General features: G+C 41.3%; 1 protein-coding gene and 1 long non-coding RNA gene across 6 annotated transcripts in view; one reads left to right on the top strand and one right to left on the bottom strand.

Annotated features, from left to right (window-relative positions):
- The window catches only part of MET (MET proto-oncogene, receptor tyrosine kinase), a 90,896-nt gene extending 88,248 nt beyond the window's left edge, over positions 1-2,648 (top strand). For 3 of the 4 annotated variants that reach the window (XM_055808265.1, XM_055808268.1, XM_055808269.1), the window contains 2 exons: positions 31-167; positions 311-2,648. In XM_055808265.1, coding sequence (XP_055664240.1) covers positions 31-167; positions 311-521 — 348 coding nt within the window. In that variant the 3' untranslated portion in view covers positions 522-2,648. The remainder of the gene's footprint in view (positions 1-30; positions 168-310) is intronic. The other variant, XM_055808266.1, reaches the window with a different exon arrangement.
- Positions 2,649-18,309: 15,661 nt separating this feature from the next.
- Positions 18,310-24,856, bottom strand: LOC114013598 (uncharacterized). Of its 2 annotated transcripts, none has more exons than XR_008747939.1 (3): positions 24,608-24,856; positions 24,019-24,340; positions 18,310-23,932 (listed from the first exon to the last, which is right to left on the bottom strand). It is a non-coding gene; the product is annotated as an uncharacterized LOC114013598 (long non-coding RNA). The 2 variants fall into 2 exon arrangements; XR_003556666.2 differs by having other exon boundaries at positions 24,019-24,124.
- Between the last annotated feature and the right edge of the window lie 32 nt (positions 24,857-24,888).

The raw sequence follows: 24,888 nt of genomic DNA, 5'->3' as shown, positions 1-24,888 counted from the left end.
TATAACTTATTTATTTCTTTGTTTTCTTAGTGGTCTTTTGGTGTCTTGTTATGGGAACTTATGACAAGAGGGGCACCACCTTATCCTGATGTAAATTCTTTTGATATAACTGTTTACTTATTACAAGGAAGAAGGCTGCTACAACCTGAATACTGCCCCGACCCACTGTAAGTAAATAGTTCGCAAAGCTTTCTGCAAATACTGCTGATATTCTGATACTATAGTAAGTGAGACTGTTGGAGGAAAGAGGGGAGCTTTTTGCCTTTTTACGTGTTTTCATAATTGAACGCTTTTTTTATTTGAATGGCAGGTATGAAGTCATGCTGAAGTGCTGGCATCCAAAACCTGAGATGCGTCCAGCATTTTCTGAACTCGTTTCAAAAATATCAACAATCTTCTCCACTTTTATTGGGGAACACTATGTTCATGTGAATGCTACTTACGTCAACGTGAAGTGCATTGCTCCCTATCCTTCTCTTTTATCATCACAAGACAACACAGACATGGATGCTGACACATGACGGGTATGTTTGAAATAGAGGGAAGTTCATTCCTAGTTGTATGAACAAAAAGCAAAACATTTTGTCCACTAGTTTTTACTGCCCGCTCTTTGTGAGAACGCTGTTGCACATGTTTATGTTGTTGCCCAAGTTGCACTAGTACAAGGACATCATATCATTGTTTAAGGCTATGGGATTCTATAAACCATCACAGTAATTTCCAAGTATTTGGACAACTGCATCAATTTACCAAATGGAAACGCTGTGTGCTACCATCCAGAGCTAGTTCCCACTAGCTCTCATTCATGTGTGCTCAAACCCAAGAACACAGATTCATCATTAATGCCATGAAGGAGAAAGTAGAATACCAATCAGTACGGCTGGAAGGACTATTACTGTGCACGTACGTTAGGATAATGAGCAGTGCAGAAGTGGTTTTCATACAAAAGACTAAGACAAACAGTGAGAGTTACAGTAGTTTAAAATGTATTTTCCTCCCGCACAGTCCCAACTTTGGATTTTTGCACTATAACGACAAGGTTTCTTAGAACACAGGCAGCCAAGAGAGCCAGCCTCACGGTAAATGTCTTAACAGAAATCAACAAAGTATGTCAGCCTTGCCAGTCCTCTGGTGTAGTCAGACGGTACATAAAATAAAGGGAAAAGCATCTAGCTTAAAGCATTCCTAGTGTCAACTTTATTCCAACATTCAACCACTTCTTTGAGTCAAACAGCCTGTATCGACAGATCTCTCGCTAAAAAATGCAAAGCCTCCATTTCTTTCAATAAAGAATTAACCACTCAGAATAAAAACTTGAAGGCATCCATATTAAATGCCAGGCTTATCCCTGGGATGCAGTAATACGGGCTGCGTTATGCTAGAGAGGACGAGGAGACAGGCAGGCTGGCAACCTTATGGAGCTGCTGTCAGGTGAGTCACACGGCGAGTAGCTGAAGCTCTGCCACCTACCCTTGGGCAGAGCTGTCGGCAAAGGTGAGTAAAGAGCGGAGGCGTTGCATCCAGCCCTGACCTAAAAAGACACTGCCACAGAAGGAATGTTGATGATAACTTCTTCATGCCAGCCCTAAAGAGCTGAGAAGACCAAAAGAAGAAAGAGCTTTAGGCCCCCCAGCCTCTTCTTGGATCACACAACCCAGTGAATTACGATACCTTATTTTGAAATTACAACCAGAGAAACAGTTTTGGAAAGAGATAGTAAATAAAACTTTCATTCAGTAGGGAAGAGTACTATAGCTTTAGAGCAAGCATCACATGTCATTTCTGTTCCTGTGGAATTCTGTGCATACTACTGTATAGCTTGTTTAGTATAGGATAGAACTGGGTTTGTTGGTGTAAACATATAAAGTATTCTATTTTTATATTAAAAAAAAAAGTTTATTTTTAATGACATTTACAAAGTTTGGTTAGGCCACAAAATACTGCACTGTGAACATTTCAGAAAATACATGTCAACGTTCATGATTCATAAATTGTAGCAACCTTTAAAAAAATACTGTGTAAATATTAAAAAGGAAAAGAACTGACTGTAAACACACTCCACCCTAAGTATAATATCTCTGTTGCTGCAAGTCAAGCATTTTAAGGTCTTCAAAGAGAGGTGGTATGGATAAAGAACTGGTATAAGGGACTCATATTGTTCTTGGGAGACAGTGTTATAACTGAAAGATTTATAATGAGGGCAGAGTGTGTAGGCAAACCATGAGCAGATAATATTGTATTGTGTTTCATCACCACTTTCATTTCAGAAATGAACTTTCATGTCTGCTGGGAGCAATACTAATTGTAGATTGCTCAAGGACAAAAGGCTTTGCTGCAGGCAAAAAAAGTCATCTCTATGGTTGTTAAAACAGCTAAGGAAGTTTATGACACATAGATTTGGAGAAGATACTCCAAACTTGTACATACATGCTTGAGGAACGCTGCAATGTGAAACAGAGGACATTTTTACTATTTATGAACTTTTGCTTAATAAAGTTAATGTTGTGTCTGGGACACCTGTAAGAATACGTGATTCTGGTAAAGATTTGATGTTAGTAAGTTCATATATCTGCAAATGGTACTTATGTTTATAGTTGTTGTTATGACCTAATAAACATGTTACTAAAATGAATGATTGTAATACTTTACACTCAGTGTGCTGTAATTACTGTTAACAGTTGCCTGTTAAGCTGATAAAAGTCTGTATGCTTTCTGTGACTAACATGGGAGGAGCAGCCTGCGGAACTGCGCGAGAGAGAGGAAACAACTCAGAAACATAGAAATACGGGGAGCGCACCACGAGATCAAACACGCAGTTCATCAGGCTCCTACCCATTAACAGATACGGGAAGGGTGCAGAATATTTGTCGTGAACAGCTACGGTGTAGTCTGTTTGATTAGGAAGTCTCTTGCCTAACCACAGGCTGCACCCACACAGAGCCTTCAGCTTCTTCATGCACTTAAGAGTTAGAGGCGACATCTGAAGCTTGGAATTTAGGCATAGTAAAGAGTACCTCCTTGGCCCAACAAGGATGCTCGTGCTTGCGTTTAGCATCCAAGTTCCCTGATCAGTCATGATCTACAAGGAATCTCGAGCACCTGAACCTGTGTTCCTCACGGTCATCCAGCACGTGTTTCATGTCTGCAAGGTGCTTTGTATCTGTTGATACCTGAAGAGAGAAGGCACTGCGGTCCCTGTGGGTCTTGGCTTTTCTGAGGGAACAGGAACCAGCCCTGCTCGTCTCCCACACATTTCCTCCCGGTTACATTAGATGCTTCCCACAGAATTCACAAGTTGGCTTCTGTGAAGTGCATGTTAAGCAGGTACCCCACAAACACTGCAAGATGTGCTGCTCTGTGCCACTCCTAAGCCAGACAACACTGTGAGCGCCTTTCTCCAGCGGCTTACCTCAGGCAGACTTTATACTTGACTCACTCAGATGTATTCTAACGCACAAAGTCTCAGCTGATTAAAACCAGCATTTATATGCTCTTCTAATTTCTAAATATCAAACAAACCAACAGCAAAACACATTTCTCTCCAGACACATTTACTTCCTGGCACAAAATGTAAATGCTCGGCTTCAACTCGAGGTGTATTTTAGGGAAAAAAGGCATTGAAGCTAGCAGCTAAGGATGTTGCGTCACAAGCCAAATCCAGCTAAAAGGTCTGACATTTTTTACATCTAATTTATTTTTCAGTTACATTTTCAGAATTTCACTGAAAAGTCAATAAGAAATCTCCATGGTTTTACCACAGTCTGCTATTAATACCGGGGTCTTCAGTCTCAACTGGCATAACACACAGCCAAATGATGGTCTGAACTTAAATGCCAGATTTGTAACACATTCTTCTGATTGCTTCTCGTGATTTCTAAGGGATGCTATATATTGCATTTTTGAAAGGGTCAGCAGAACCACAAGCTTCCCATGCTCAGTTTTTCACCCTAGTAACTCTGTTTATAGCAGGTACACCCTGCAGCAGATCTCCAGCTGACTTAGGCTGGCAGCCTTCCCCCTGCATGAATATTAACTGTGGACGTGGCCCGTGGGCAAATCGTTGAGTAACAGATACCCTACACAAAAGCCAAGAGATTAAAAAAACAGAGAGGGATATCCTCACCCCACAGAAATTTTCCTCTTGATTTCACACATTTATTCTTTTTAGGGCACTATTAACCGTTTTAAATAATTTGCTATATTAAGGAAGATTTTTGACGCATCCAACAACATTAAAGGTTTGTAAAAATCAAGGAACACAGTACACTGCATCATGGCGTTGGTAAGGCTTTGCATATTGTCGTGTTAAATTCAATCATGAAGAATGGACCTACATCCCTTTTGTAAATAAATGAAGTGGAAAGGTACATTGTCATTTTTGTTACAGTGGCAGAAGCAGTACAGGTGAGCAACTGCAAAAGGGCATCAACGTAATTTTAAACCTACACATGAAACTCCCTTTTTGGAAATTTCATTGCTGGAATTCAGCCATAACACTGTATCACAGAAAAAGATCACAGCAGATAAATGCAGATCCTGTTTTTTTACTCACTAAACAGAACATCTATCCCTGAGAAATTCCGATTTCCATGATTTTTAACAAATAGGTCATGAACTGGGTATTCTGACCATTGAAGAAAGACACGGTAAATCTTAGGAGTTTGCCAAACCGATTACTAAAAATATTTACAAGAAATTGTGATCTCACAGACAGCAGGGAGAACTCAGAGCAACTTGATTGACTCAGCAGACACCGGCCCAGAGATCAGCCTCTTGTCCTGGACCTGGACCCGTGTGCTCTGGCATTAAACCTGAATTTGCCTTTTGAAATCCACATCCACCTGCTAGTGCTCAAGGTGTGATAACTCCCAACGAGGATGCTGACAGACTTTTTCTGATTCAGGTCAAGCACTTGCAGCCACTCCACAACCTCCTGGGGCACAGAGTTTCTGCTGTGTAAGGAACACTGCTTCCCTGGCTGCTGTTACTATTAACTTGGGTGCTTTCCTTCCCAGAGCCAGCAGCCTCCTCACCACACACCACGGGTGGGGACTGACGCTCAGCCGAAGGTAAATCCTTGCCAGGTCAGCCCGGGGAGACCCTCCCAGCTCCACAGCGATCAGATGCGGTCCAGCCCAATCAGGCTTAAACGAGAGCCTGACATGCAGACCGTGCTGGGCTTGTGGGTTTCCAGTTGTGAGTTTATTTGAGGTTACAGGGAGGAGGAGAGGCACATTCAGATTTCTTTTCCCCCTGCTGTCACCTCATCCCTTCCTCCCCACGTCCAGAGTCGCTGCAGAAAGCCTCAGGGCTGCAGACTGACCTGGGTCTGCAGTGGGACGAGGCTCTCACCTTCAACAACAGAACATGGTTGTAGTTAAGGATTTAAGCGAATATAACCAGAAACTTAGGTCAGGCTTAATAGGATTTTCTTTGCACAGTCCAAGGTAGAACAGCAAAGGAGAGTGATTTATTTAATCTGGTTTCCATGCAGTTTTCTGTTTCAGTAGTGCCGTTAGAAGGTTCATTGGTATCTGCTGAACATCTTCTCACGTTCACTACAACAATTCAACAGGGAAGTCATCCTCACCGGAGCCTCTGAGGCCCTGGGCATTTCTACAAATGCCATGTATCAACACTTGCCAGAGTTCTAATTACCAAGCACACATTTTGCCCCGCTCTGGTACAAATGACAGTTTGAACATTCTCCTTTAGGATGTGAAAAGTGTTATTGCCAAAAACTTCAGGGTGCATGCCCAAACATGGACACCTCAGCTGCCAGGAGGTTGCAGCTCCCTGGGGCAGTTGGCATGCTTTGCAAGTGTGACAAAACCAAACACAAACGCTAAAAATACAGTTTGAGCTGTAATTAGGAAGCAAAGAAGGCCTCCAGACAACAGTAGTATATTCTCTTATCTTTTGTGCAGCTCAGAAAAAAAAAATGAAGGTAAGCTAAGACAGACAGCGGAGCTGCAGCCTGTTGGAGCTCACAGCGCAGAATTCATGGCAAAGAGATGCAATGTTGTGACAACACATATACCCTAGTCAGCAAGTGGGACATAAAAAGGAGTGAGTCGCATCCAACTCCTATCGTATGCCAATGGTTTTCTTTAAGAAAAGTTTTTTCTTAAAAGAGGTTACTGCTGCAGGAGGGGTAACCATCTTCAGAAGTCAAAAACAGTCTCACCATGTAATTTTTGCATTTTGTTGAGAAATATAATTACCCGAATAGCTTCTTTATTCATTTTCAGTTACTGGAAACATTATCAATTGAAATTAGCTTGCCTATTAAATTACTAGCCACGCCTATGTAGTATACTGGCCAGCTGCCCACAAGAGCCAGTATTCAAAGTACTTCCCTCAAAGGTCAATGGCTCAATAATTGTAAAAATGTTCCAGCACTGCTTGTGTCCTCCGTACACCTCTGAGGACCAAATTGTTGCAGCTATTGGCAGAATATTTAAACAGCAGCTCTGATTCAGGTGGGAGAAGGGTAGAAGTTTGTCAGGCCCATGCAGTCCCCATGAGTGTCGAATCACAGAATGGTTTGGGTTGGAAGGGACCTTAAAGATCATCTAGCTGCAGATGAAAACAAACTCACCTCATTGACAGGTGTAAACTTGGGCTGTTGTATGAAATACAAGTAAATAAAAGGCATCTATGTCAGGACTACTTCTATTCCTTTTTGTGAATATTTGGTTTACTTGAAAATATCCTGGAAAAATACTTGCACATCTGCAACAACAATGATAAAATACATTTTCTAGGTATCTTGATACTAATTTATAGCATCAGGGTTTTCTTAAGACCACCACAAAAATACAAAGTAAATTATTTTAAAATATGTTTAAGTCTATGTCATATCTAGGAGAGTGAACGCCTTCAAAATATATCTGCTAGCCTATTTGGATAAATGAAAGGAATTCTCTTCTCTTAGCCACTCTGGGCATCTTGAATTAGGTTTTGTTTCTTCTCAAAGCTGAGTTGATTTCTGGTGAAGAGTCCAGCAAACTGATTTGGGATCGTCTGGTAGAAACTAGGGCTCTCTGCAGTACTTGAGGGTTCCTCTGTCCATCAGAACTGATTTATCAAATATTTCATCCTGTCTCTTGTCTCTAGTATCTTCACACTACCTGAAAGCATCACGATATGGAGGTTCTGCATGCAAATATCTACCCAATATTACTTTCTGCAGACAATCCTAAATAGGATGATAATGGCTGGATGGTGATGATCAATATAAACAAATCCTTATTGCTGCACTGAACAAAGCATTATGAACACAGCACTTTTTCCATGCACTCACTTCTAAAGCCCCTATAGTACTTACCACGACTGCATAAAAATTTATGTAGTCCTGTATTTTACTGCATAAAACCTTGAATGGTGTTAAAATAGTAACTTCATTGCAGGAAAATTGGTGTCCATGAAGGTTAACGGCCCATACTGAAAGAAAATAACAAATGTCCTTCCTTAATGAAATGCCTGGTTTAGAATATGTGTCATACGGTACTTACGCACTAGTCTGCCAAGCAGATATTATAAAACACACTCATTCATAAAGTACAACACACATAAGCAACACTGGTATTTTCAACCTGAATTCAGACGAACAACCTCTCATTTCAGTGAAAACTAAAAAAAACCACCAAAACTTCCTTCACCACCTGAATCAAAATACAGAAACTTTGTCCATCATTCGTACCTTCAGCCACGTTCAGGAAATTAGAGGCTGCAATGAGATCAAATGATTTCACTGCTCAAGGTACCCAACACTATTTTCTACAAGTTTAGTATCACTCCTCCCTACACACCCCACGCCACGTCACCCACCCACCCTTAGTTATATACTACCCCTGACAGCTAGGTCAAATTTTATGAGGAGCATTTCTGAAAGCTGGAAGAGCTCTCTCTGGCAAGAAGCCATCTGTTTGAAGTGTTCAGCTCCTTCAAGATCTGAAATGCTTCCCAGTGGTTTTTCGCTTCCCAGATGTACTGCAAGTTCCAAATATTTAAGCATAAAGTGACAGACTTGCACAGTTGCAAGGGAACTTCGATTTAGTAGTAAAGCACAACAGAGCAGTAAGCTGTCAGTCAGACATAGCGGATCTGAACGAGGAGGGCTGCTGCTTTGCCTTATCTATGTTTTACAATGCCAGTGGTGTATTTTTTCATGGATGTGAAAGGTATCCACAACTTCAGATGCTTATGTTGTGGAGTAGGTTTTCTTTAGCTACAGATTGCATATATAATACATCTTCCTACAGAGCCAAGCTACACTTTGAGAATATGAGAGACCTAAAATAACTTCTATTTCAAGACAAGGGAAAACTGATAAAAGGCTGTTGAAAAGAGGCAAATCCATCCTACCTCTGTGATCAGCTGAGTGTTCTCTGTGATTCTGGGTATTGCCCAGAAACAGTGACCACAGCATACAGCCCACAAATCAATCACTCTGAGGAGGACTGGTTAAGGAAATTCATACCAAAATTACTTGTGATTAGGGAATACTGAAACATTGGGAGGACTCCCTAATAGAAATGTTACTGTAAAAGCCTCCTCGTTTCCATTCTTGATGGTTCTAACCAAACACGCCTCTGTTTAAACAGCTAGTGACAATTTCAGCCTGCTATGATAATGCCTAGCACCAAGGCCCGAAGAGGAAAGCTGACCAGAGAATGAACAGAAGGAACCAATTTTGGAGATAAGAGTTTTCCTTTGTAACTACCCTAAGAAGAAGTATAATGAATAGTACTACCCAGTTTAGAGAGAGTGCATTTCATCAATAAATTTCCAATCACTTGCACAGAAATACGGGGCTGGAAGAAATGTCAGGAGATCATTTGGGCCATCCCACATCACCAAGATAGGGCCTTCACCAAAGACAGATACCTAAGCTGCCTTAGAAAACATTTGTCTCATGTTTTCTTTAAAAAAACAAACCTGTACAAGCTACAAGGATTTCAGGGCTTCCTTATTTGTATAGTGCTAAAGTTCTCCTGGATTTCTCTTCTAAATCTTCCTTGCTGCAGCTTCCTTCCTGTGCCCCCCCCTCTTTTTTTTTTGCCCCAACACTGGCTACATAGCCAACAAAGGACTGTCATGTTATTTATAGAAAAAAAAAATAGTAAAGATGTCCCATCTTAATCCCATCTTTTCTAAAGTAAATTTTTTTTCAACCCTTAGTCATATCCTTTATTTTCTAAACATCTTAACTTCTTGCTGGTTCTTTCCAGTCTATCCACATTTCCTAAGTGTGGTGCCAAGGATGAACTTGGTACTCTCAAAATGTGCTACTTTATAGAGTGATTAGGTCAGCAGCTCTGTTGCTCATGGCTAAAGAAAGCCACTAGTGATATAATCCAAGTTGTCTGGAAAAGCAGACATTAAGTGCTTAGAGGTTTTGTCCACAAACAAATGTGGATTGAGAACAATTGCTCTAGGTGCTAACAAGGCAAATTAATAACTTGTTTGAGGATCTTGCTGGTTATACAAGTTAGATGGGTCTGCAGTTCTCCGAGTCCTCTCTTTTTTAAGTACATACTCTACACTTGTCTTGGGACAACGTACCTTCCTGACTTAATTCTTTTGTGCCTTAGCTGAACCACTGCAGTCAGGAAAGCTGCCTCACCAGGACAGCTTTCACCCAGAGCTATGGCAAAGCCAGGAGCAGGAACTCGTTACTTGGAATCCCAATCTTTCAGTCCCTTAGCCTGCCTGATCCAATGAAATTCACTTAAAAGAATGATAACTTCGTATTTTTGAATGCATATGTATTCTGCTGTTTCACACTTACTTTGTCTCTATTTTAACTAACTTTGATGAATTAACTTTAAATAACTTGCATAATCCAGCCAGGCAGTGCCAGAGAACTACAGATCTCTGGCTTCTAAAGAGAATGCTGTAAATCAAAGAATTTCTTGAGCACTTATTCATGAGATGGGTCAGGCAGAAACCAGGCCAAACCCATGGAGCAGAGCAAAGAGCACAAAAGAGACATTGTTTGCGGTATAATAGGAAGTTACGTTATTTGGAAAGATGGAAACATTAGACTTCGGTAGGTAAGGGAGGAGGTGCGCTGAGACTCCGTGTTCGCAATGTTACACTAACACTATTGCCAGTCTCTCCCTCACGGCAAATCGGCATGGAAAAATGCCCAGGGTCCCCAGTAGGTGCCTCTTCCTAACCAGTGCTCTGCCAGTGAGGTCTGCCGTGACTGCAGGCGGTGGGCGAGGGATGCAGAGATACCCCTCTCAAACTGGTGAGAGAAGATACCTCTTCAGCAGTGCTTACAGAAGCACTGGTAATGGCTTCACTGTACAAAGACTGGCACAGCAGTAAAAACGCAGGCACCATGCACGCACTCATTGAACATCAGCTCCCTCTGCTGTAAATACACTGGTATACGTTACCCTGCCACCCCATCACCTCCCAAAACGGTCAGTTTTGATAGAAGTACTACTCTGAAGCACGGCGACCAAGATCACTGGAAAAATGCCTCCTGCAGAACCGACAGACAGAAAGGCAGCATAGATTTCTCTCTTCATTTCTTGTGGTTATGATAATTGGATTTTCAGTCTTCCTGTATGCTGCAAATATCCATCTCTAGTTTGTCTCAAAAGTAGGATAAATTTCATGATCTTAATCTAGTATCTTACAAACAACCATAGACTACAGCGCAGTCTCCTGCAGTAACTGCAGTCTTGCCTTTATTAGTCACAATATTAATTTCTAACAGAAAATGTAACGGCATGGACCCCAACCTCTGCTGATCATTATCCTACTTACTGTGTTTTGTCTTCCTGAAAAGGTTAAAAATCTGACAAGTCTCAATAGCTGATGGCTGTGCCCATCCATACTGAGGGCTATTCTCGGTTCCAGCAGAAATTAGAGATGTTTGCAGCACAGCTCAGTAACACAGTCCCATTAACTGATAAGATTTACTTAAAGTATGACTCAAAAGGACAGAAATTGTTGTTCGGTCCAGATGGAACTCAATAGTTTAAGCCCAAAAATATGACAGGCTGGCTTTTTCAGAGAAAGGGAAATATTTTTTTATTCTTAAACTGACCTTTTTTTTTCTTAATGTTAGACTAAACAGAAGTTTAATTTCAGATTAAACCAGTGCTCATCGTTTTACTTGGCATGAAATCCAATTAAATGATCAAAGTATCAAAAGTCAGCCAAGAGATCAAGGAAGATGAGGACAGCAGAGAGGCTCTGAGGCTTGCCCAAGAACGGATAGCCAGAGTCTGCAGTGAAATTTTAATGTAATGGAAAGTGCAGACACTAGATCAGAAAGAATCCAGACACCTGGAGAAGTGATCAATAGCCTATCCATGAACATGGTCCATTTATTGATTGTGAAAAAGGAGCAGGAAGAAGATGTTAAAATCATAAGACAGGGACGCAAAGCTGAGTGTTGAGGTTCTAATTTGCTTCGATGTTGAAGAACAGAGACAAGGAAGAAGATGAAAGAGAGAGAATGGATGAAAATACAGTCAAGAAAAGTCAGAAGACGAGGAAGCATCAAGGGGATGGGCTGAAAGCACTGGAAGTATTGAGCTAGGAAGCATCTCCAAGTAAGGAGCCTGAGAGATGGCCAGAGCTGCCCTAGACAACAGGAGAAAGGGAAGAGAGGCCAGGACACCAGTGTGCCCCACAAGCATGGCTTGCAGAGATTTCAAAATCCCCCAGTTTCTCACAGTAGCCTATATGCTGCTGTATGGAGGACCACATCTCATCCTTAGCCGTGGGCCCTCTGGAGTCCCTGAACACAGATAATGAGAGAAAAGGGATAAAAAGCAGAAAGTGAGTTTGATCAATTTAATGTTGACTTTGTACTACTCCTTTGATAGGAATGGAACAGTCAAAGCAAAGCTGCTTTGAAATAGGAATTGACAGGACAAAATATAGCAAGTACATGAGAAGAACTTTGTCAGAATTATGCCACAACTCATTAATCTGTATCACAGTAATAATGTTACTTTAAAGTTAACACCAGTATTTCAAAGCAGAAGGTCTTCTGGATCTCTAGCAACTCAGTGCAAACCCTTTACAGCTAATCAGTATCATTGCTTCAAAAGAAATTAAACTGTCTCCACCCAGTAACTCCACTGGCATTTGATCTACAATTGGCTTGAAGTTAAAAATTAATTACCCTTCAACATATTGATTACATGACTATAAACATAAAAGCAGCAGCCCAGAACAATGTACACTGACCCTCTGTTGAAACAGCATGTTTGTTTTCAAAAGGAAGCTAATTAAGCCAAGTTCCCTAGAAGAGCGAGACAACGGTAAAACTAAAACCAACAGTGCCATCTAGTGCGCCACTGCCTCCCAGGAGCACCACGCAGAACCGCTCGCATCCTTTATTTCAGCTGTTTCCTAACGCTAACGAAAAAACATCCATAAATTACTATCACACTCCATATGCCTCAAGCCCCAAGTCTTACCATCGGGGAAATACGGGACTTCCAGACAAAGAAAGTCTTACGTTATATTTACATCTGTATAATTCATGAAACTATAAAGATAAACCTACTTGATTAGTAGATTCAACTACTAACTGTGAATTAACTGAAATAAACAAAAGCTCTACCTTGATAGTAATTCTCAGGTTTCTAAACTGTTTTGTTTCAAAACAGCTGCACTGGAACACCTCTGTCTTTAGATGGTAACTATACAATATGCACTAAAATAAATAAGAATCCCTGAATATCTTTCATGGCTTTTTATTGGATGTATAAGTACACACATGCAAAAACTTAAGTGCACACACATATGCAAAAAATGAAAGCAACAAAGGACAGTACTATTTTGTTTTTTGTAGTGTCTGTTTAGCATCTGCTAAATAAACCCCTTGCTAATGGCACTGATCATTTTTGTCAGAAAAATGTAAGCCATTAACTTGGTTTTGCTCATATGTCACTGAAAGCACGTAGGGCTTGCTTCTAAACCCTCTCCCCCAGAATAGCCAGGGTCCAACCCACGTGAGGAGCTCTCACAGAAGTCATGATCCAACAGAATTGCTCTCCCATTTTGTTGCCACCCAATTTTATACTTCTCTCTGGCTGCTTTAATTTCCCCTATTATTAAAATTTCCCTTTCAGGAACACTGAACACTGACTTGGCTTCCTTTTCCCAAAACCCTGTAGAGTCCTCCCACCGCATCTAGCATCATACTTGGCTCCTGCACTAGGTTAATGTACATTCACCGTCAGCTCTTAACACAGATTGCCTTAAACTACAAAAGGGAGCCTAAAATACAGGCTGTATATCCTGCGGCAGGAAAAGAAAGATTACAATCTCTACGCCAATTGCCTCAGATTCCTTTCTACACCAAGGACTCATATTTCAGTGGGGGTTTTTGCACCCATAGCCTCGTAGGACTAATCTTTAATCCATATGACATAGTGTCGGGCACGTCTCGGATGACATTGGGCACACAGATGTGTGCAGCACGGACAGAAGTCAAGCATGCATCCTTCAGATTTTGCAGCTTAGCCGAGACTGAAATTTCTGTCTTCTTCATCAGCTCCTCCCCTGACATCAGGGGAACCACTCCATTGATGCCTACTGAAACCACTCCAGTGTCTGTTTTGGTTTCCCTTTTGTTTAGCTTGGCTAACAGAATTTCTCCTAAATGTTAAAAGATAAAACAAAACCCTCGGGCTGATAGAGACCTGGACTATTTTAGTCCGCTTCCCTCCACCTCACACCATGGGCAGGAGCAAGCCCTCACCACTGCCCTTCCCAGCCTCGGCCACTTGCAGGGTTGATGGCCAGCAGGTCATCCACCACACGCACGACAAAATCCCAACTATGCCAAGTTTAGAGGGCTGCAACAGACTTTCATGACTAGATGGAGGGTTTATTAACAGCCCGTTTGAAAAATCCTTCCCTGGAATATAGTCCACAACAAGAGGCAGGCTTTTTGCACAGAAACTGTGAAGGGCAATATGCTGTAAGGAAAAAACATGACAGGAGATCTGCTTCCCTCTTCTCCCCACCCTCCCATTTTCCCCACTCCTTTCCTAGATCTTCTCTTTCTTCCCTGACTCACAGAAGTCCCAGCACACAAGGTAAGGAGCAATGGTGGCAGCAGCAACCTGATGTGATTCAGGGCAAAGACTGACTAAAAGGAAGGTAAGGCCAAACCCAGAAACAAGTCTGTAGCAAGTAAGGGCTAAAAACTACCAGAAATGAACACATACAGGTCCTACCATCCACGCTACACAAGGGAATAGCCAAAAAACAACATCCAGCACTGTGTGAGGACAAAGATCACGTGGGGAAGATGGACTCAATTACAGCAGATCTGCAAATAGGCTCAACCAGGTTTAGAAACAGCTTTTCATGTCATTGTGTCAGCAAGCAGCACAGGAAAACAGTGGTGCACCTGTGTCTCAGCACCTCCTGCCTATTATCATTCCTTCTAGGTCTTCAATAGGTTATCAAAATCTTACATCCTGCCACCATTAAATTTTCCAGAAAACTCTTTATCTTTTTCTGTGTCGGACTTGAAACATATGTAAAAGCTCCTTGCTGCTTTCCTTTGCCTCTTTCCCTAAAAAATGGCTTTCAACTTGAGGGCCACAAAAATCTGAAAAAGAATAGTGAGAACAGAGGGCCCTCTCCATCACACTAGATGGTGTTACCTTACCTATTTGGATATCCCACTTCTGTTTGTATCTCTTCATCACCTCATCCTACTCATCACAACAGGGATGAGACTCCTTTTTTTGCTGTATATACTGATCTGACATGAGAGACTAAAACCAGAAGTTCAAAATCTTGTGGTGAGGAAGGAAGTGGAACGCTGTATTTGCACTAACTTCCCACAGATTGCAAAAGCCTGAGCTTACCATCTGGAAAGAAAGTACATGAGGCTTCATATCAGACTAATGATCCATTTCAGTCAGGGACAGCATTGTAACAGCAGCAACAGGAGTTAAAACAGGCACAGATACATAGCAAATGCAATTCTCTAAAATTTAGAAAACTGATTAAACCACAGAAAATAAAGCATAAAGCACACGGAATAGAACTTTGTTCCCTTTCCAGGAAAAAAAGCATTTCATATGGTTCAAAACAGTTAATCTAGATATTGAAATTCTTTAGTAAGTTATTAAATTACTAACAAGATACAGTTCTGGTTTTAATATTTTCCACTCCTAATTAGTTCACAGAAAATGCTCGCTAAAGAGCCACAAAGAGGAAAACAGCCTTTTTTTCAGAGTAAGCATAATGTTTTACTTTCTGTTCATTTCTTGAGCGTGCAGAAATTATAGTAGTATAATCTGACCTTTAATCTTTGTGTAACTTTTGAGTTGTTCTTAACCAAAAGACTGCTTCTTGAAGGGGGCACTATGGTGGGATGCATTTCCTCTGGTTTTGCATTTGACTTTTGTCAGTTGTCTTTCATACCAGTTGATGGAGAATTTGACCAACCATCCCTATATCCCTATTTGCTGTAACAATAAAAGCCATCTTTTTTCCCTTTTTACAAACTTCTCAGGAACAGACAGAATTATTAACCTAATGAAAATCCCATTCCCATAACCCAGAGTAGAAATGCTTGGGGGCGGGGATCCTTCCTTGTAAACCAGTGAATGAAGAGTGACAATACAAAGCCCATGAAGTTGATCACAGCTGAGTACAAAGCAAGCATGAAATACAGTGATGGATAATTCCTGCATTGAGCTTTGCTATGCTTCTGATACTAATTTTGCTCTTGCAACATACCTCTGTACCATTACATAACCCAATTAAGTGCAAAATTGAGGCCTCAAAATAAGAAAACTGTGGAGTTTAAGTCAAACAAAATAAATGCTACCTTGAGACAATGTATAGACATATAAAACTTGGCATTCCCTCCAACAGACACACTGCCCATTTGTCTGTAACCTCTTCCCTCAATTTCTGGTAATTTAATCTTATCTGAAAAGGCCCGTGGTCACCATCAACTTCAGAACCCAGGTGGGTGTAATCCTGGCTCCCTTGTAGTCAGATGGAGACCTACTAATTACTACAGCACCTAAAAATTGAGAACAATCAATTATTACAGTAATATATAGGACAACTTTTGTTAAAGGAGAACGGTAAGGTAAATTCCTTGGTTTCTTTTACATCCAGGGTGGTTTCACTGCATCCCTGTGCAGAGATAAAAAACGACAGCTCTCCCTAGGAAGCAGATCTTGGGCTCTAAGGCCACAGGTAAGTTCTGACTGCTCTAGGCAGATTGCATCACAAACTGTGCCAGTCTTCCATTAAACAGTGCCAAATAAAATAAAAATAAATTTTAAAAGTCACAACTTTTAACAGATTAATAATAGATAATTATTTATCAATACACAACATGGCAACTATTTCAAAAGTAGATGACTGAAGTTATGTTCCCACATCAACATTCAGACACTGCCCTAATTTTCACAAACATTCACCATTCAGAACTTTTATTGAGGTCAGAAGCAAGTGTACTCAAGTACTAATTCTGTGCATCACTCAGGGGCCAAATAATCAAAAGTAAAATTGCATTGCTTTACTTCAAAATCCTAACTCCTCTTCCTACTTTTTCTAATACGTGACATAGGATCAAAATTCAGGACCCACACCACTGTTAAGAAGCATGAAGTACCACTGTCTCTGAGGCATTTTTCTCTACACAGGCACAGAAATTCTCAGCCCTCCAGTCACAGCTGCTTGCACGGTTTACCTTTATTGAGATTTTATCTTCGTAAGACATTCAGTTCTACAGAGAGTAAAAGAAAAAAGAATTTGGACTCCTCCAGTGAATCAGAACTTCATTAAACAAATCAGCACATTGGCCATTTCCTGTTGAAAAATAAAATTGCCAAACAATGTCTCCTTTAAAATGAAAGTAAATAAATCCAGCTAGAAGACTACATTTTACTTTCTCAGAAAGGAATAACTAAATATATAAACAGGAACAGACTCAGTGGGAGTGAAGGAAAGGAATTTTTGTGTTTTCTCATGGAGCTTTCAAAAATCAGGTAGCTGCTCTATTCCTATAACAAGTCAATGGCTGGGAAAACCAGTGCTCCAGCCCCTTTGCTTTCCTCAGATTTATGTGCTTTCTCATAGCACCATCGCTGCTTTCTCCTGGTCCACTTTTCCCTTCTCAACCTATCCTGGTACAGAACAAAGGTAAACAAGTGATGTACACCAAAGAGAAGCTAGACTGGTTCAGGCTGGAGAAGTCTCAGAGCTATTGTAAGGCACACAGTTATCTCAAAGGCCTTCTTCAGCCATTATGGGGTGGAGAACCCTTACACTTTGATTTTTCTCCCCTTCGTCCTCTCCCTTTCCTAATGCTGCTCTATCTCTGTATTATCAATAGCTACTGATACAGCATTCCTGATGTCCATGCAGGAACTGCAATAAAGGCCATACTAAAACACAGCCCTCTTGGTACAAAGTCCTTTGTGGGTAAGTGTGTGATTTACCTCGCTGAGGAGCGCAAAGCAATGCTGAATTACAAGTGTAGCCCTTTCTCTTCCCTTAGCCTTGTAACTTCAGCTGTCCTTTTTTTTTTTCCCTTAGCCCTTGTCCTGCTTCCTCAGTCCTTCACCTTCTTGGCCTTTGATCGTCTAACACTGAAAGGGGATCTGGCTGTCATAACACAGGCACCTAATATTTAGCCAGCTGGGTCTGAACTAGCCACCTCATTACAGCCAATAATCTTACTCTAAGGCAGATGTCTTAACTAGGTCAGGTGAATCTCACCCTTGGAGCGTTTATTTCGCCCTGTTAATGTAACGGGAGCTGAAGGTTCACCAGCTCAGACTCACGCGTTCATAAGTTAGGTATCAAAAATCCTCCCCAAATAATCCCATTTCAAATACTCTGCTAAACCTTTTTACAGACCTTCTGCTTGACCCTGGTCTTCGTCTCCCCTGTTTCATCAATACCCACTCTAACCTCAGCAATTTCCCTGGTACTTTTTCTTTGCTCCCCTTTAAAAGCCAGATCCCCTTCTGTACACCGTCCTCGCAGGATCCAGTTCATTACGCTCCAACTATACTCTCTCTTCTTCAGCTTTTCCACGGAGCCACTTCCATTCTCACTTGACTCTCTTTCCATCATCTGCTGAACAGGAAAAGGGCTCAGAGAGTCATGCCATACGATGTGAGAGAGGATTGCTTCAGGATCTTCCTTGCTACCTTCTCTGCAACACAGGCCACAAGACTCCGTAAGTCCTTGCTGAACTCCAGAATATATCTTTTAGAAAAACAGTCTAAAATTACTAGTGCCAATGTTGCCTTGGTTAAATTGTTCCAGCAGTCAACTACTCTGACAATTGATACAAAGTTTATTTATTAATACTATGGGGGGTTTTAGCCTGAATTTGTCCTGTTTTACCTTCTGGCCATCAATCCTGTAATATCCCAATACGTCAAAACATCCTATTAATAACTTTCTGATCTCCCAATAAGTACTCACAAACCTTTAAGCTTTTTGCTGATAAACCAAGCAGATTGGATTGCTCAGATTTTGCAGTCCCTGATTATTGTTTGAACCCTTTGCATTACATAAATGAAACTCTCTAGCTGTACTCTCTACAGCTAATTTATTTATCTTTGAAAAACAGCCTGTAAAATAGACATACTAATACTCTCCTTTACTAAGCATTGTCACAGCACATGGCTATGATATATTTATTAATAAAATATTTATCGCTGTAGCACACTTACGTTTAGGTTAGCAGCTTTTCCACAGACACAGTAAAAAACGTTAGACAAGACTTTTCTAGTTGTCCTGTTTTCCTGAATACTCTGGTGCTATAATTTAAACCCCTAAAATTGCTCAGTCCTGGCAATCCATCATGCACTGCTAACTTCAAGAATACTTTTAGAATGCACTTTTACTATGCTGTTTTTCTTCACATTGCATCAGAATGAAATAAATTAGCATTAAGATATTCTGTAATGAAAGATGTTTTATAAGCAGTCACTTTGCTTGACAGCACTTCATTTTACATTTCAGAAGGAAACCAGGATTCTTGCATCAGAGACTTTTGGATGAAGCACTTTTGCAAGTCTGACAACTTTATCAAACAATACACTCAAGAAGTCAAAGGGCAGGCGAAGAAAAGAATTCGGCAGGTAGAGACATTTTGAAAGCTAACGCTGTGGCTTTAAAATAGTTAACATCAAAACAGCAGATTTAACAAACATGTTAGGAGAAACCTACAGACACATACACCATGCATAAAGATTATAGGCTTCGGAATCAGTAGAACATGAATTTTTTTTGGCACCTCTGAAAATCTATACATAATTTGGATTACATAAGCATTGCTCCTTTCAAAGGATAGCTTGGGACTGACTAGAACCAAAAGGAGATGTTTTGGTATGCAGCACTTCATCTTTACCATCTTCTCGTTGTCTTTGCAGATGCTATTGCACTATTGCCTGTTGCCTTCAAAGATCTGTAACCGCCTTACATCTGCTGCAGCAGGAGTGGCAGCCAACAAGACTTAGGTGTATTTCCTTCCTTTGGTTTCCTTCCTCTAAAATGCTCAACACTTGCTCTTTTTCACCCTACTTTTGCACACTCCCATCCCTAAATAAAAATTCTGTATCACAAATAAATAATCCCACTGTTAGTTCTTCAAAAAGCAGATCTGCTTTGAAGCACCTCAGTTGATGGGAGAACTAAATCTTGTCATCGGTGAAGTAAACTACTGGCCTGCACTTTAAGATAAATCTAAGAAACAACATGGGTATTTAATTCCTAAAACACAGGTACATGTTCAAAGAAAGGCAAATGTAAGGCTTTGAATTTAAATTACATAAGGCCAAATATGTAGCTGACTATTCTTGGAGGGGATGGGGTGGAGAAAGAAGCTGAGAATAGAAACAAGAGTAGGAAGTCACAGAGCAAGCCTGGATAAGATCTGAATGCAATCCTAAGAGGAACCTAAAAGGAGCTTCTGGGGTAAATGTGACCTAAAACTGATCAAATAAATCCACTCTACATATTGAGTTGTAATTATGTCTAAGTAGTTATAACATACATAGTCTCTATGAAAAACACAGAATATGATGCAAGTGTAATAAAGCTTGTAAAAATATTATGGTTGTCAAGCATAGAGAATATTATGACAATCTTAAAAATGCCACAGTAAGCAAGACCATGAACTTGATGAGCAAAGAAACAAAAAGACAGTAAATGCTAAAGTATTAAAAAAAATCTTGATATAAGACAAGACATTTTTTACAGTGACAATAATAACTGAAACCAACTCCCCATGAAAGTGCTAGAGTCCCATCACTGGAGGTTTTCAAGATGCAATTGGACAGGGCGCTAGATAATCTCACCTATGCTTCCTTTGCCACAAAAGGTTGGAGAAAAGGATCTTTCAAGGTCCCTTCCAACCTGGGCTGTTCTATGACTCTAAATGGGACCTCCACAGTAGGTGAAGGGCTACTGAATCATTCTCTTGAATGTCTGTTGTGGCCCAGAAGATCCTAAGTGTTATCTAAGAAGGAAGCTCAGTCTCAGGTTTGCTCTACAGTTGCACTTTATTAGTTTTCTTCCTGTCACAGCTTTCCTTCCAACACTGTTGTAAGGATTTAACATTAAACTTCTCTAAACCAAACTTACTTGCTTTTGCTGCTAAGGTTCTATAAGGGCCAAAGAGCAAACTGCGAGCTTTGCAAACACCAGCTCCCCCAAAATACGGACATAAACTGGCAGATAATTCCCAAGGCCCTAAGATCCGACATGTATCTGGGAATCTCAGCAACTGGAGTATGCCTCCCACCAACCTGCAGAAATGTGAGGATATATACCAACAGGCAGGGATGCAGGGAGATGGTTCCCACAAACAGGAGCAGGCAGCAGGGACACAGCCCGCCACACCTTTCTGAGCACTCCTCCTGTCCCACTGCCAGCAGCACCACCTGAGTGGGGCTCAGAGCTTGGCCAGAGTCCACCTTTGTCCTAGGAAACAGAGCGCAGTACATCCTCCAGATTAAACAAGTCGGCACCAAATAAACCTCTCATCCATTTGGCCTCTGAATAGATGCGATAGGTCAAATGTCAATTGCCTGCCTTGAATATGAAAAATGCAAACGTAAATTATTTTTTTCCTGCGTTGTTTACAGTCTTTGGGGCCAGTGCAGAAGGACAGAGGAAGTGTGCTGTGCTAACTCCTACATCCCATTTGCCTCCTTGTTCAGGGGGGGCTTTAGCACAGGAACTGCACTTCTCTCAAGCCAATTTGACCACCCTGCAGGGAGACCATGCAGGAAGGACTGCTGGCCTTTTCCTCCCAGTGCCACTCAAGGGCCAGGGGTCTGGCCCTACACAGTCAATACAGAAAGAAATGACAGAAGCAGTACAACAAAATAGCAAGATGCTTGACTGGTAGCTCTATTGCTTCCAATTAGATGAAATAGAACTCAATAGCTGCCTTTTTTTTCCCAATTCATTTTTCCCTCATTGCATCAGTAAACCACACACTGCTCATCAAACAGGTCTGCTAGCCCACAGTGAGATTCATGTAGCAGGACTAGATATCTACTAAGACATGAGCTAGCTAGCTAGTTAATAGAAGGATGTTTTGTTGTTCTGTATGTGATTGTAGTGCAAATTAACCTTTGATCAATGGTGTACAGACACAGGCACATGAAGAAGATCACTACTATGGGTGAATTTTATAGCATGAGAAGATTTACTGGCTGGAAATTGACTGTATTCAATTTAAAACAGCAAGTAAAGATGTATGACTTCAGATAAGATGCATATAAATTCCAAACTAAGTCAGGTATCACTGCTATTACCTAAGTCACTACTTAATCTTGACATCCTTAACACTCACATCCTAAAACATGTTCTGCATCTTCAGGATGATTTTTAGGCCATCTTTAAATTCCCTCTGAAATTTCAATATTCTTCCTGAAAAGACACACAAACACTCCAAAACACTGAGTCACAAGGCAAGAACGGTACTTATTTCTGTGTTATTATTCATTTCCCATTAAGTCCTAAGGTCACAGTAAAGCACCTGCCAGGGTGCTTTACACAGAAGGCTCCCATTAGCATCTACAATGACTACACAGACCTCCTCTGAATCATCAACTTCATCACGCTAACTTCACCAAACTTCAAGAAAAAAACTGGTATAAACATGGTACATCCAATAGATAGATACATTAACTCATGAGAAAACTATTCATATTTATTTGGTAAGATCTAAATTTTTGAACTATACTCTTAATATATATTACATAAAGCAACGTCCTTGGCAACAACCCCTAGCTGGCAAATCCCATGTTAAAAATTAACAGAAGCATTTCACAGACCTCCTCAGCTACTCTTAAGACTCCTGGGTGGAAGTTATAAAGTCCTGTTGCATGAAACCAAATGTTGTGCAATGCCTTCCCCTGCTACAGACCATTACCTTTCATTACTGAATCCAAACAATATATGTGAGATGTTCCAAAACCAAACATCCTTTAAATGTACCTTTTCAGCTCTACACTTCACCACTCTGCATCTAGCAATGGCCTTATCAAACGTTAGGTTTGGTTGTCCTTTATTTTCTTCCTGACATGAATAAACTATTGTCCATTATCTTTACCCTCCATGGCTACAGGTATTTTAAAACTCTTTTCAACATTCTTGAATAGGTCATGTTGTCTAACTTGTACTTTCCTTATTTTGACTTTTTTCCATTTCCATCCTTTGTTCATATATTCATTTTTGGTGCCATTGTAATTTCCACATATCCACTTGACAGTAACGACTTCTTATCCAGTATCACCTTCCCTTATTTACATGCAACAGTCCTATTAGGGCATCTAGAATTATAGCCTTGAAAAATTTGCCATAGTACACGTGGCAGCACTAATCTTCCTGTGCACATACTCATGCAAGAAAGACAGATGTGGATAAACTCTAGAGCATAACAAGATCCTTTGACTAGAAGCTGGCTACATTCATCCCACCAAGATGACTCAGATGTATCTTGAAACCTGTGATTTTCCAGTCAACGATCAGCTTTTCCTTGTCCATCACAACTGGGGTGAAGTACACTATGATCGACATTAAGAAAATGTGGTTTTTAAATGTCACCAGAGAGTTATTACTGGACATATAATTACTCCACCATATTTCCTTAAGTTTGAAGTAACAATAATAACTTTATTCTTCCCAGACTTTAGGAACAGACTGTTAAGAAGTTCAACTTATTCTCTAGCAAGATCAGGTAGTCCATGGCAGACCATATGTAATGAATTAGAAATTTAATTTATAAATAATTAAGTTTTTATTCTTCTGAAAGTTCTCTGACTTTGAAACAGCTAATGGACACTGGCATAATACAGGAGCCTTTCTACCTTTTCCATCCTGAAGAACAACGTCTAACCATCAATTTCAACATCACAAAAGAATCAACCCACTAACTTCGTTATACCATATATATGTATCTTTCTCAAGCTCCAAATTATCTTACATATTTGAGTTTCCTATCATTAATATGCAGTAAACTGAAAGATGTACCTCTTACAAAGAATGTAGCATTTGGATTTACTTCATAATGCTTTAGAGTTGTCCTTTTTTTATTTTTGTTGTTCTCTCAACTGCCCTTGCTCTTGTATCGTCCAGGAAATTGGCGCACATATTAATGAGATGAAGCCTACAGACTTCCAATTTTATGCAGACTTTATCCCAGTGTTCCATAAAACCCAGTCTACTTGGCTAACACCAGTGTTTCCCATGTCCTTTCTATTTTCGACCAAGGAACACGAAGATTTTCTCAAAAAGGTCATCTGAGTCCTCTTTTGGTTTCCTTTTCAGTCCTCTGAAGTTTTTCACCTACAGAATGCTGTCTGCAACTGCCTTACTGTTGCCGGAACAGATCTTTATCAAAGCAGCTTCTCCTGCTTATCCATTTTCCCTGGAACAAAACAGAACATCCCACTGTCTACCTGACCCTTGAAGTTCAATAATCCTCGTTAGGATGAAGCCACTGAGAAGGATTACCATCTTCTGCGCCACGGCTTGCTGGAAGCAAGGAAGCATTCCCAAGAAATGCCAACACATGCTGCCTCGTTCCATCACCACTCCCTGGGCATCTGCCCCTGGGTCACTGTTGTAAGAGGCTACAGAATTTACAAAATTTCACCGGCCTCAAACCCACATAGTTTTTTGAGCTACAGAAATGCCACCTTTCCTCTGTTACTGTTTTCCTTAAAACTTCTATTATGTCTTCTTCCAGGCAACCCTTGCAAGCCGCCATCTCAAATGCCCCTCGGTCTAGCTGCAGCACCATGCCCCTGGCACACATTCTTCACATTTTCTTACTCTTGTGGCAAAAAAAACCCTTTCTTATTTATTTATTTATTCTCCCATTTCCTCCGAACCACCACGTTCCTTTTCCACGCCCAGCCTTCCACAGCACAAACCACGTCACACGACCCCTCTCCTCAGCCTCATGGGCGGCCCCAAACCGCGCTCCCCAGACCCCTCCGGCCGGGCGCACGGCAGCCCCCACCCCGGCGGCCGCGGCCGCTGCCCCGAGATGCCCGAAACCCGGCAACTCCCAGTCCCGTCTGCCCAAATCTCCAGTGACCTGACTGAAATGACGCCTTTAGCTAGTCACAGGGGGATGGGCAGGAACCCCTGCTGCTCATGTCCGAGGTGCCCTGTGGGGCGCAGCAGGCCCTGCCGCCCTGCTCCTCGCGACTCCCTCTGCCGCGACCCCCTGCCGCCGGCTGAGGCCTCCGCTTCCCTCCGAGCGAGCACCGCGACAGGGACCGCCCCACGGACACGGTCACCAACACGGGCGGGAAGCCGGCCACCGGCCACCGACCACCCGCCATTGCCCGCCGCCGCCCCCCCCCCCCCCGCGCC

This window comes from Falco peregrinus, chromosome 6 (assembly GCF_023634155.1).
Source record: "Falco peregrinus isolate bFalPer1 chromosome 6, bFalPer1.pri, whole genome shotgun sequence".
In the NCBI taxonomy this organism is placed as follows: Eukaryota; Metazoa; Chordata; class Aves; order Falconiformes; family Falconidae; genus Falco; species Falco peregrinus.
Note: the sequence above shows the minus strand (reverse complement) of the source record. Positions and strands in the feature narration are given on the sequence as shown.